Source organism: Lethenteron reissneri, chromosome 23 (genome assembly GCF_015708825.2).
Source record: "Lethenteron reissneri isolate LAM-NWPU_2019-01 chromosome 23, ASM1570882v1, whole genome shotgun sequence".
Lineage (NCBI taxonomy): Eukaryota > Metazoa > Chordata > Hyperoartia > Petromyzontiformes > Petromyzontidae > Lethenteron > Lethenteron reissneri.
In genome coordinates, this window is record NC_083801.1 from 9,893,174 (window position 1) to 9,907,291 (window position 14,118).

Genomic DNA, 14,118 nt, shown 5'->3' on the forward strand with positions numbered 1-14,118 from the left:
TCTGTAAGAAACCATTATTAAGGGCTTACAAAGCCATCGTAATCTTTCCAAATACAGGGTTAATTTTTCACGGGGGCAATGTTATTTATTTGCAGATGATGTGCATCTCATTTCCTAAAAGCACAAGGAAAATGTAATGACAGTAATTCACACATGTGGGTGCACAATGTTAAAGACATGGATGTAAAATGCATCACGTATTGAATGCTCCTGCACATGCTCTGTCTTCCACAATGAAGATGAGTAATGTAGAAGTGGGTTTGTATTCAAGGCTGGTCCTCACCTCATACGCATTCTCCTCACGGGCTGGCAAGCCCAGATAGCGCTCAGAAAATGCAGAGGCTGTGGGAGTCAGAATACAAACTGTAGTTCACACGAATATTTTCAACTCTATTTCTGTGTTTAAATCGCTTTAGAAATGATGTAAACGTATACATCACACAAATAAATATATAAAAAAATACTTTAAAACATGTATTGCATGCAGTGATGTGATGATATGATTATCTGATGTTTTATGAATATTTAAATGGCTCTCCTTCTCTGTTAAATATCACTGCTTAAATTAACGTTATTAGGGAGGGCCAAGCAGTACAGCTTAACACCATAATTCCAGACACACATTATGACCTGTAGCACACACTAAGGCGAATGTCAGCGTTGGAACACCATACAATAGCCGATAGGATATTGTACATGTTTTGAACGCTAAATTGTACACAATGAGAACGCATATCACAAACTCCAAGCTGTGCACAAAGTGCGCCTCAGTGTGCCCCAATACTAGTTTAAACCATTCCCAACACCAGGATTGCTGCATCATCTTACAGATCCTCTCCAAGATCTATGCAATGCAGGGTATCCCTGAGGTTTTTAAAGTACAATAACGGTACCAGATTAGAAAATACCACGGCAATGTATCTGGGGGCTGTGGGTCTGTACGTGCAGATTTAGCTTCGTAAGGAATCGAAGGCTTGGTATTTTTTTAATGGAAATGCCTTTCGACTTCAATCGAACGTACTCTTCTCTCTTTACCTTTCCTGCTGTCCTCTCTACGGTCTCTTTAGTTGTGTTCCCACTCTCTACCCTATGGTTTGAGGCATATAGCTAGCTTGGCATATCATATTCAGGCCACAAAGCGATGTGAGCTTATTACCTTCAAAAGGAGAAAATAAGAAGGAAAAAAGAAATTGGCATTAAACCACGTGAGTTGTTGTGGGCGGATGATGGAAAACCAGTCTAGCAGAATTTAATTAAAATTGCTCTAACAGAAATTTCAGTCACACAACCTAAGACCTTCTGTTCATGTCAGAGCAGTATTTTGTTTCACCCTGTCCCTGCTTGTATCTCCAACAATGAAAAACCTTCCAGCCTAATTTACAAAAGGGCATTGTATTGACAATATTGTAGAAGCCATTAGGAAATACTCAAAAGGAAATTGGGTGACATTTGCAGTAAAATGGCCACCTAGATGTGACCTCCAGGGATCTCAGATTCATCCTTATCCCTTATGTCATTGTAAGCTTCATCACCATGTTGCAGCTTATTGTAATATTTTGCTTCATTATACCATTTTATTTGCACTGTACATTTTCACATAAGCTGTAAATCACCCTTCTTTAAGCAAGTGCTCGGGGCCAGGAGGAAGAATGCAGAGTTGATTTGGGTGAATTTGTGGGTGATGGATACCGTAGGAGAGTGGAAATGAGACAACAAACAATAATAAAATGTAACGAAAAGGTTTTTTTTTGTTAGTAGCTTTTATGTTGGGTTTTTAGGGTTTATGGAAAATCTATTATAAGAATGGATGCATTTACAAGAGACTTGTATTTTTGCCGTACATTAACTCGCAAATCACTTTAAAAAGGAGATATATGAAGGTAAACAAATAATCTTTTATGAGCATGGTTCAACAGCAGCTGCCTAAATAGTCAGGGTTTGTGCCACTCTAATATATATACTTTCATAGGCATAGGGCCTCAAGCTGATTTATCTCTTTGGTTTCCCATTATACACATTTAAATTAAACCTGCAATCCCACAAGAGCATTCCGTCTTTCTTACATCCTTCATCATTACCACAGTCAGTAATGCAATGCTACTTACAATTATCAGGCTTGTTTGGCTTAAAAATATTGAAACAGATGTTGGCGTAACTCCCCGAGCTTTTCTTAAATATATTGTACCATTGGTAACAAAATATTTATCTCGTAAAAAAAAGGAAAGTACAATTTAATAAAACTTTAATGAGTTGCATATATACATAGTTTGTTATTGTCTATACTACAGAGAGTCTAACCACAAACGCTTTGGTTCAAGTACTCAAACCATAATCAGAACTGAAACCGGAACCTAAATTGGAATGGAAAAAAATAGGTATGGTTTTTGTTGCTCATGAACAATTTTAACCGGTTGAAACAAGTTTTTTTTCAGCAAACATTTAACTGCAACTGAAACCTTCTAAGACTGTTTTAACCAACTAAATTGGTTATAGTTCACCTGGTTACAGTTCAATTGGTTTTGGCTTAACCCGAACCCGACCGGAAAATCTATCAGTATGACTTCCTGGCCTCTAAGCTATGTAATGCTTATAAATGAGCGAGCATTCTCGCCACATTCGTTAGAATGATTCAGAACCTCAACCTCAAAGAACCATATTGAAGACGACAACTTGTGATTAATAGTTGAGGTTACACAAACACACTTCACAAGTCCAATACCATTCCACCTCAGCTGATCTTTACCAATGTCAATACCTCCAAAGTGTCACAAGACAAGTGCATTCTTCCAGCGCTGCTTTGCAAGGGTATGTGTTTTCAAGCCAATGTCGTCTATTAAATTAAGAATTAAATGGGGGGTACGCATGCCAAGCTGTTCCTCACTGTCGAAACCTTGTGTTACCCATGGGCACATCAAGGGCAATGGAAACCAGAACTGTAAATGCAAATCTTTAACAATACAATGATGAATCACAGCACCTTAAATTATACTTTATGCAAAAAATGTTCCTTTTGTCCTATTATATTTTTCGTATTTTTTTGTAACTATGTAACTTAATGTCTTTATTTCACAGCATTACTGAGAATCACAAGAACCTAAGCAGTATAATGTATACCAAATAGAGTGGAAAACGATATTCAGAGTTCAGTGCTGACAGCCTGGTTTAAGCAAGCGTTGAGTGTCATGTTGATATGGACCCAATTATGAATGACCTCTATAACCCCGTGTCATTTCGTTTTCTAATGAAGAACCTTTAATTCGTTCATGAAGCCCATTTGGTCACCAGTGCGAAACAGATGTGCTCTATGCTTCCCGTAGCCAAGCCATAACCTCGCATTATAAAAGGGGTTTGTGTTTTATACCATGCTGTCAAAATGCAGATGAGAAGAATGTTACAGGAGGAATAGAGTACGTGTGAGCAGGTGCCTTGTCTGCACAACGCTCTCAAGCAACATTCACTTACAACGGAGAGATCAACAATTTTATACTTGGCTGGAGATGTAGCACAAGCAAGCTTGTAGTTCTGGAAATGTTAATTAAAAATTTATCTTCGTCACATTTTTAAATAGCTTCTCTATGCATGTAGCTCTGAAAATAGCTCGGCTATATCTCACTCTTAAGCGAGATATGGTCTTCCGCTGCCTGATGTCTTCAATCCATCTAGTCGCTCAGAAAATTACAGTCCTTTTTCATCATACCTTTCTATACTATGTATATCCATCTGGTTTTCTGCGTTCCTACTTTCTTTGTTCCCTCTACGTACATATATAGTAGCAAATAGTATTGTATTCTGTGTCGTTTTATACTCATTACATGTTCAAACCATTGCAACCTTTTCTCCTCAATCTTCTCCATCAAGGCAATTTTCTGTATTAATTGTATTCTAATTTGTTCGATCCTCAATAATTGGAGCATCAGTAGACTCATGATTCTTGTCAGTCAACTGGTTTTGCAGTGAGTCTTTTCATATTTTCAGCCCTCCTCAAGGCCCAATACTGCGACCCATATCGCAGCACTGGCACAACTGGTGTCAACCACTCTCGTTTTCATTCTAATTGAGATGTTGCCATCTTATGTGACCTTGTAGTGTATTTGCAAAGCTGCAGCAGCCAATCTGATTATCCTCTTAATTTCATCCTCACAACTTCTATTGTGTGATATCAGTCCTCTTAGGCATGTGAACTTGTCCAATTTTTCCTCTTTTTCTCCCAACTTTTATCATCATTTGTCTATTAGGTGTTTGCATTCTGTACTTTTTTTGTCTGCTATCGTCTGCAGTATTTCCTGGATTTGGGCTGCAAGGCCAAAATGATTAGGAAATCTAACACAACATTATTCCTTCTCTTACATTTGTCAAAACTAGAGCTATTATCACTTAGAAGACAAGACAAGGCTCTAGCTCTAATAATAATTTGATGATTGGTAATTCTTCAATTTGCGTTCATATTTGTATATCTTATACATGTGTAGTGACATTGCTGGATGTCAACATGCTGAGTGCAGTGCCGGCCCTCGAGAGGCACGGCGTGCGGTGTAGCGACATCGCGGACACCACAGTGGTGTGGGTGTAGTACCGGCCCTAGAGGGGCCCAGTGAGTGCTGAATTACAGCGCTAGATGGCACCACTCTTTGCGTACAGTGCCGACCCGACAGGACAGGGTGTGGGTGTCGGCCGAAGGATGAGGTTATTCGAGGCCATGGCACTCTGGTTGACCTGGAAGGACACGTGACCGGTTAAGTCTACAAAGGGGCTCCAAGAGGGGGCTAGGGGTGGTCACGTGATTAGAACCCAGATCCTTCCCGAGGATTCTGGAAGGTGGAAGTGGCCAAGGGCGGAGCCAGCCACGCCACAGCGAATATAAGCTGGGTCCCGAGAGGGACCAGGGTTGTTGTTCATTCTGGAAGAAACCCTTTGTCTCCAAGACGTGGACCCGGGCCGAAGCTGTTGGTGCCAGTCCGTAGTAGCAGTTACGTTGTAACTAGTGTAGTTAGCCTGGTGGTCACCATCATAGGTTGTTATTCTGTTAAGGGGAAAGTTACCCCGTGTGTTGGAACTGAATAAATGTGTTGCCTCCAAGTCTACATCTGCAACACAGTTGAACCCATTACACATGTAGCACGACTGTATAATTTTACAGTATGTCAAAATTATACATTAAGGCATTAGCACAATGTCACAGCTTCCAAATATTTACACACTAACCATCTTGTGACACTAATGAATCCGAGGTATCCCTGGCATAGCCAGCAACTACCAAATAGCTCAAGTCGGCAGAATTTGCTTTGCATACCATAAAGCATGGGGTCGAAGATGGGCGACTCAGCCACACCGCAGCGCGCTTGTGCCTCCCCCATCCCCAGCACCAGGGTTGCCAGGTAACCCCCATAGCCCTGAGAGGACAGGACACAGGTTCACGGAGCGATGTATCGTGAAGGACATAATGCAGCACACTCACGTAGTCATTGCCTGCAGCAAAGAGTCCTGGAAACAATTGCGAGATTATAAAATGGTAAATCACAAAAAGAGCTCCCCATTACATTATTTGTAGATTTGAAAAAAAAATTGTGAGTGCATTTATAGATATATTGATTCAAAATACATTTGTGACATATATTTAATTGGGTTACGAGTCAACAACTGAATGTGTGTTTTGCAACAATGCTTATAACATTTTATGAGAAGCCGAAATGAAAAATATAGGTATTAAAGTTGCCATACCTTGCCATACACCCCAATCCTATTCTTGTCGATGTACGGCAGTTCTAGCAGTGACCTAAAATGATAATCGTTCGTGCTGAACACAAACTGTCAAACTCCAAATACACATTATTTTTGCTTACAGCATTTTTGCTAAATACTTTGAAAAGTCATTCTAAAACAACAACCATTTGTTTTTACACATAGCCATTATTATATTTTCATAACAAACAGCTATTCGTGATCAATAAAACAAAAATACAATATAAACTAATTTCACTGCAAGACAGTTTATTTATTACGAAATCGATACTCAATTGTCTAAATTTAAACGTAGACATTGAAGCGTGCACACTTTGCTATATAAAGTTAAATTGTGAAGTTTAATATCACACAATTGGAAATATTTTTTTATAGTATTCTAGTACTAAGATTCATACTTGATATGTGTCAGATCGCACGAGCAAAAGGTGTGCTGTACGCCCTCCTATACTCGACACAGCCTAATAAATTAAGTTGTCACAAAATCTGCCAATGAACAAAACGTACCATTTTGAGTTGCTTCAACACACCGGTAAGTTGGAGAGCAATCCACAACATTTAACAATTTGGTACGACGTTTCGTTGGGAAGTGTAACCAGCATCATCAGATGATTTCCAGAACTGTGAAAATCTCCTCCCTCCCTGGGCCTTATATAGATGGCGTAATGTGATCAACATATCCACTCGATCTGAGCCAAATAAATTGATCATATTGGTTTACGAAAGCCAACGTGTTATATTCCAGTACTTTTTGCTTTATTTTCAAGACGAATTCCAGGAGCAATACATACTTTGAGCGAGATGGTGTTTATTATTATTACTCAGAAGCATTTTACTGCACACAATCTGTTGCATAAGTTACCATCAATTCCATATCAGTGCAATACTAAACAAGAGGAGTCTATTGATTGTTGCTCAAAGTAAATTGTGGAACTGTCAACCTTCTTACAATTCGATCTCATCCAAGAATCATAAACAAGCATTCAAATATTAATACCACGTAACAGATATTCCTGCAGGTCCCCAAAACTTCCAATGCAGCGTCTTTTAGTGATCACCATTATGTAATGCGCAAACCGACATCTCCGTCCCACAACACATGACAAAATAATGACACCGGTAAATATATCTCCACAGGTCCCACAGCCATTGGGATTCTCATGCGCTGGAGTCATTGCTCGGCGTGTGGGTAACGCACCGTAACGCAGTGACATAGTCGTGGTCCTCCACTGTGCCCAGCTTGCGATGCACCTCGTGCAGGTAGCGACTGCCATGGAAACCCGCGCCACGTCCGTCAAACCGGGCAACAATCGTTGCATGCCCACTTGCCAGCGCAGCTTCCCATGACAAACCGAACACCTCGGACACGCTCTGGTGCCCGGGCACACCATCGCTGTCACCGAAAACACGGGGGCCGGGGTTACATGTACATGTTCGGCACCTTTCGTCAATCCTGCACAGCGGGGGAGGAGACCCCCAGGAGTAACGCAATACAATTGATCATCGCCATGGGGCATGCTCTCTGTGTAAGGCCACGTGCACACCGTCCATTTACATGCTTGCGAAAGTCAAGCACGGTGACTAAAGCCATTGTATTGATGTGCAGTTAAATGGCCAAAGAGGCAAAAGGTATATCTGTGAAGTTGCAGCAAAGCCTCGAGGTATCTCTCTCTAAGTCTCCTTCTGTACAAAAATCACCATGGCGCCGTTTCATATCTCCCGTGGGAAGGACAATCCATTTAGGGTCAAAAAGCAATGCGATGAATACACCGCAAATCAAAGGAGAAGCTGAAATATAAGTCCTCCCAGAAAACACAATCCCCATAGATCTTATTAAAATGGCATCGAGGTCTGTAGGATTACTTTCATGATAGGACTCTTTTCATGACAAAAAGTCAATAGATTTAGAATACTGACAGCGTCGACTGGGCACAATGGAATCTGCTATCCGTGACAGTATGGTACACAATGTTGACTAACGAAAGCAGGGTTTCTCTATTGACTTTATACAGAAGATACATTTATAGCGCCTCAATGTAAATGTCCGCGAGCAGAAGAAGTACATTTAATATATTTGAATTAGCTGGTGATTTTATGTTATTGCTAGATATGTATTTTAATGACTGGAGCGTACTCTAAAAAAAAACGAAGTCGATTCTCATGATTATAACGATGGGCATCTTAGCCACTAGTTTATGCTAATTATAATTTTAAGTGCTTTGCATTGACATTGATAAAATATATATATATATTTAATATATATCCATCTGAATATTATACAATTTAATAAAAAGTCACTAAAAATATCTATATTGTAAAGTTTCCAATGGCAGTAGTGTATGATTAAAAACAATGACGTTATTTTCACGTGTAGATATGCAAAATGTACAGTATATAAATCCAACGGAAGATAAGCAGCTGAAGTGCATGCACGCTTTCAGAATGTAAAACAGTCTGAAGGTCGATGCACTCACATGATAAGCAGAAGAGGATAGAGGAATTCTTCAGTAAAACCTGCAGGAAGCATCAGCTGTAGAGGTACCACTGCAAAACACAGAATTACTCATTTCTTTCACTATCCTTCATCCATCAGTCTTTTTTTAGATGAAATGTGCATGCATAATGTCATATAAAATAACAATGTTATAGAACTTAGAAGTGAACATGGAATTTGTTGGTTTAAAACAAATTAACAGGTTACTTTGGAGACATTACAGTACTGTATTTTTAAATGTATCAGTAAGAAGTTAACAGACCATCAATTACAAGGCATAGAATGAGACACCGACATGGCTAATTGATGCATTATCACAAAATCAAGGTCAAGATGTGATTCAAGACTCTTGTTTGTATGTTCTCATTCATTGTGTAATTTGCGTATTTTTGTTTTCTCTATTCGCCTAAATATAGCATTATCGTACATTTGCATATAATTTACATGCACCCTATGCGTGTATCATAAGGAAAATTGGTTTTAATTGAAGAATTGACGCATCGTTGCAAGTTGATTCATCACATACAAACGATACAACTGCAATAATGTTAGCTAAATGGTCAATTCCACGGTAACGGAATTGCCCAAACAATCCAGACACATTAGACATGATGGTGTAATGCTCGTTTTCATATCTCACCGACGTTTCTAAACTCATAAAAGACCAGATTTTGTTCATGTAAAATGTTTGTGGTTAGCAGGTTTTGTGTCCCATACTGTAATTCAGATACATACTAGAAAATAAATAAGGGAGAAGATATATTCCATCAAAGCCAGGTGTCCACATGTGGTGCATCAAACGTCGTAATTGTACTAATGGACACAAAATAGAAATATAAAAATGGCCACAATTCAAAGCACCACACAAAGATAGTGATCTATATACAGCGTGCGTCGCTCTCTCTTTACCTGGGGCTCATTTCGGTTAATTTGTAGGAGTGGTCTGCTGCCTCGAATAATGATTTATGAATGCCATTTATTTGTGTTTTATTTATCATGATCACATTCAATCTAACCTTTAACCCTCCATTACCTACTGAAAGGTACCATAAATAAAAATTATAATTGAACAAAATGGCAATTTGGCAGCACTTTGTCAGCGATATATTTGGACAATGATACCAATGTTTCACCATGGCCCAGAAGAGAAATGTGTGCAACAGAGGCAGAGTGCAGGAGGCTCATCTCACATGGCTATCATCATTGAACGATGTGGAGGTGTGTTACAATACAACTATTGCATTCCTCGACAGAATCATAGGAATGTGGAAATATATTTGTGTTGTTATTTTATAACTGTCTAGCATATATACAAAAACATATTCGATGATTCATATATATGTATAAAGTTTGAAACTGTGATGATGTCGACGATTTTATTTTAATATTGTAGTAAAATAACATTGGCCAAAAATAAAACAAAAATGAAACCATGTTCAAAACTAAAATGTCACGTTACATTTTTATCGCAGAGGTTTGGAAATGGTACACACCGATACTAACATGTGGAAGGAATGCATGACACGCAAGTCCAAATTCTATAATCATCACGCAATGTTGTTCGATATGTGCAACTATAAGCGTGGTGTAAAAGTCCAAACAACAGCAATTATCAACAAACTGACCATCAACCAAATGCAATACACCCGATGCTTTGCAAGCCCGCTTCAAACCCTGGTTTCCAACTGTTTTGTACAAATGCAAGAATCAACAAATCCCCACGAGCCATCGTCCGGACTCTGTTACTTTGGTCTCCAACACCCCTGTCAGTTCTGCGTGGGAATGCCAGGTCCCTGAGTTCATGTTTTCCAACTCCTTTGTTCTTTTTTGCTCTGTTTCATTTTCTGCTTTTTCATCTGTTTTTGTGCGGCCGATTATGTTGTTTTCGACATTTTGTAAGGAACTTTGAAACGAATTAGCATTTAAGTGACACATACATGACAATTATTTTCTTTCATGAACTGCAATTGATTAAGAAATTAAGAAACTGAAACTGTTGCACACATTATCTCCTGAACTATACTATTTTTATCATATGAATCAATTACTATAATTATTATAAACAAAAAGAAAGCTCGCTCTGATAATTATCAGAAAGCTTGCTCTGAGCGAGCTTTATTTTCTTTATAATTTCAGAATCGAGATGCTTTGTGAAGCAATCCTAAACATTTCTGATATTTAGTTCATGTCACGATTGAACATACGTACCATAAACATACTTTTAACATAATATTTATATACACGTACAATTTCCAAGACGAATGGCCAGCGAAGAAGAGTAGGCCAAATACCCTCTAGGGGGGCTCTCTGGAGCTCCCTCTGATGGAGGCTCTTCCGGCAGCAGTGGCGTACAATATTACACGTACATACATCATCATAAATTATAATATATCCTACTCCGTCTTTGCATGTTAATGGGAGAAGATAAATTAATCACTTGCTTACAATGTGACAGGAAAAGACTGGTGAAAATTATATTTTAGACGTGTGAAACTACAGGTGGCCTAGGACACTGCATTATTCTTGATAATTTTCCTCCTCACGAAATTAACGATTTATTAAGAATTGTGTTTTCATCGTAAGGCCAGAATTTGCTGAGAACAGTTTTCACAAGGGTATTTTTTCAAGGAATTTTGTTTAGTAGAAGTCACCAATTACTGAAAGTGTGAATTCTAATTTTTCAGAAGCATTATATTGTCCATTTCCAGTTAACTAGACGCTGCCACAGCTGTCTAATGTACATCCACAAAGCAGCTCCAATTTACGTTCTATATTCACATGTAATTTGCGGAGCATAATATGCATCGGAGCTCCAGTGTCAACGACTTATCCCAGTTTTGGTTACTTTTTCTGGTGTGGTTTTCAGATTTACATCGTTATTAAATTTGAGCTGTAATTTAATAATCATATTTCTAAATGGTTGAAAAAAACACTGGAAAGAAACCTAACAGATCTGTCTTAAAACTCATTCACTTTGGGTCCATCGATTCAGTGACCAGATAATTTAATAAGGCAGCCATTTTATTAGCTGCACCACACGCTGCATGGAAATTAGGCCTCTTGTGGAGGTTATAAATATTTCAATGGAACGCCTTTTTTCTATCAGTGCCCCTGTGCACACTCCTTACCATAATCCTCGATGGTGACATTGCGATAGACAGTGGTGGGTGTCTGCCTCTGAGCCAGCATGCCTCTCAGCTCAGTGTTGTTTTCCAAGATGTGAAAGCCTGAAAACCCACACGGTTAGTTTGCTAGATTTCCAGTCTACAATATATGGAACGATTGCTAGATTTAACAATTGACCCCCTCACGATCCAATGACTTGTCACACAATTCAATTCAATTGGCTATTCTAGTTTTTTTTACTCTGTGATGGGTGTAGAGTCACAAGTTCCGACAGGGGTCATGTGAACCAATAACATACAACGTATAGGAAGAGACAATTATGAATTGCTATGTAAAGTGTAAGATTCGATCTGGGCATTGTGTAATAATACATTTTATTCGGTGAATCGTTGTATCGTTACTTACCTAATTGCTGTGATAAAAATGAAAGAACATCTCTAATTCGTAGTTTTATAATTGACTCATAATTAACTTAAATAATTTATAATTGAGTAGTCAGCAAAGGTCGAGAAGTGTAAGCAATATGCAGCCTTCGGAATAAAAAGCAGATGACAAAGAATCCGGTTGAAAGCTTTAGCACTTACTGCCTGGGTTGTCTGTACTGTGCACTGTCACCATTGGGACAGTAGGGCCTGGAAACACATTTCATGCAGGCAACAACACACAAATTAAGTATTGATTTACAAGCCTTGTTGTCATCCTATTTCCTGTATACACACATTCGTACATATAAAGTAAAAGCAAAGTTTCCCAATGCTCTAACGGCACTGGATGGTCCTCATTTTCCTTTTTGATTCTCAATCAGGTGAAAAGCCCCACAATACATTGATTAAAAAATGAGCACCATGTTTTGGTTATATCAAAGAGGAGCGCCTGTGTTTGCATTTCATCAAAGTGTATGTTTCCACTTCTCAGGTAAAATCACAATCATGACCAGCCAAGACCCTACACGTGCCCTTCGAGATTATAGTACAATCTGCTAGCGAATGCACACTTACGGGTGCACATGCACAGACACACAGAAGGCACACACTGTAGTTGTTAAGCTAGGCACGGTGCTGAGAAGTAATCAGCAATCTTCTGTGTAGCTGTGCCATTGTGCTCATGCTAGACTTGTAGACAGCGACACCATTTTTTTACAACTCTATTTTATAAATCCATTTCCTCTGCCCCTACATTGACTCTGAAAGATTTAACAATCAGAAATAAATAAGATGATGCTGTTCCTATGAGTCATGTATCTTATATATTGCAAAACTCTTTAACCTTTCTGACTCTGTACTACCATGGGCCAACTTACTTTAAAAGTCTCCCATGCCCAAGAGAACAATCTCCTTGGTCCATAAAAATGCTGGGCCCAGGGATTTATATCAGTGAGTATTGCCTCTCAGCCACCCTGGATCAAGAGGCCCTTATACCAGATACCATATACGCTCAGCGAGCTCATTGTTCTTCTCACCTATACTTTAGTTTATTAAAAACATTGCTTTGATCATTTGGTCAGTGTCACATGCGTGTATTCCATCATTTAAGATGGCGTTGGTAGACTGTGCAAATCTAATTTTGTGAGTTTACACCCTAAACTTATAGTCCTATGAGGCGGTCTGCAGATAGCATAACATCAAGTAGGTTAATAATTAATCTATATATATAAATTGTTGTTGTGTTATCGCCTCGTGTATTTGAGTTTTATCTTGGATTCTCTATGAGGAACTGGCTAAACACCTCAAGCAGTAGGGCCGTTCAGATAAAAAAAGTGTTTTGAGATGTACATATAGTTGGTGACATCCACTGCCTGATTCTGCATCAACTCACCATCACAGAAGAGCAGGAAGTATTTGGTGCTTGGGCTGAAGGACACGTGGTGAAAGGAGCAGTTCGGGATGACTCCACAACTGAGGCACTGCCGCTCAAAGGAGCCGCCCGTCTCCACACTGTGAGGGCCCAGCGGTCACGCATTGCTTAGCCACCGCTTACAGCTCACTGAGACCAGAATTAACGTAAACAGTGCTACTACGACGAAAACACACAGCATTGGCGGTGACTTTAATGCTGCCCACTACAATGGCCGCAGCAGGTTTTGATCCGATTTGTACTTGCTTCGTTCTTGTGGTTTCTTTTATTAGTTTTTGCTCTTGTCATTTTGGTGACCCAGGTCACTCTTGCAAATGAAACTATCCTGGTTACTTGAAAACTTGTCTGGTTAAACAAAATAAACTTGGAACTTGAACAGCAAAGAATGGATGATTAATGGCATGCAATCCCCACTTTTTCTCTTCGCCTTGTCCAAACACACACTTGGTAATTACTCAATGACTATTGAGTTGCAACTGCAGATGGCAGTGAGGTAGTGGTACTGAGCTGTTAGTTGTTTTCATTCGATATGTTTTTCCACTCTACGGGTAAGATTACAACCTCTGAAAATAAAAACTTTTAAAATCTAAATATTTTCTGAGTTTTGGTGCATTGCTCCAGCTTGTACAATTTTCCGTTCTCGTATTATAAATGAAATGATGGACAAACATCTCTCAATCAAACAGCAAGTGTGATGGTTTACAAGGATAGAAAAGCAATAAACTATTAAATTATGTAAGAAGAGTTAGGACATATTCTTGTGTCTGTCGGTAAAGTCACGTAGATAGGTTCAAAGAAAAAAACGAAAAAAAAGAGTTTTTTGTTATTTTTGTTATTTTCTTTGAACCTATCTACGTGACTTTACCGAGAGACCCAGGAATATTAATTCCTGCAGCCACGAAAGT

The 14,118-nt window shown here is 39.0% G+C and overlaps 1 protein-coding gene across 1 annotated transcript in view; it reads right to left on the reverse strand.

Annotated features, from left to right (window-relative positions):
* The window catches only part of LOC133345943 (inactive dipeptidyl peptidase 10-like), an 87,281-nt gene that overhangs the window by 6,589 nt on the left and 66,574 nt on the right, over window positions 1-14,118 (reverse strand). Inside the window, 8 exon segments of the mRNA XM_061557086.1 lie at window positions 284-342; window positions 5,291-5,390; window positions 5,719-5,773; window positions 6,938-7,132; window positions 8,214-8,283; window positions 11,362-11,460; window positions 11,944-11,991; window positions 13,175-13,293. Coding sequence (XP_061413070.1) covers window positions 284-342; window positions 5,291-5,390; window positions 5,719-5,773; window positions 6,938-7,132; window positions 8,214-8,283; window positions 11,362-11,460; window positions 11,944-11,991; window positions 13,175-13,293 — 745 coding nt within the window.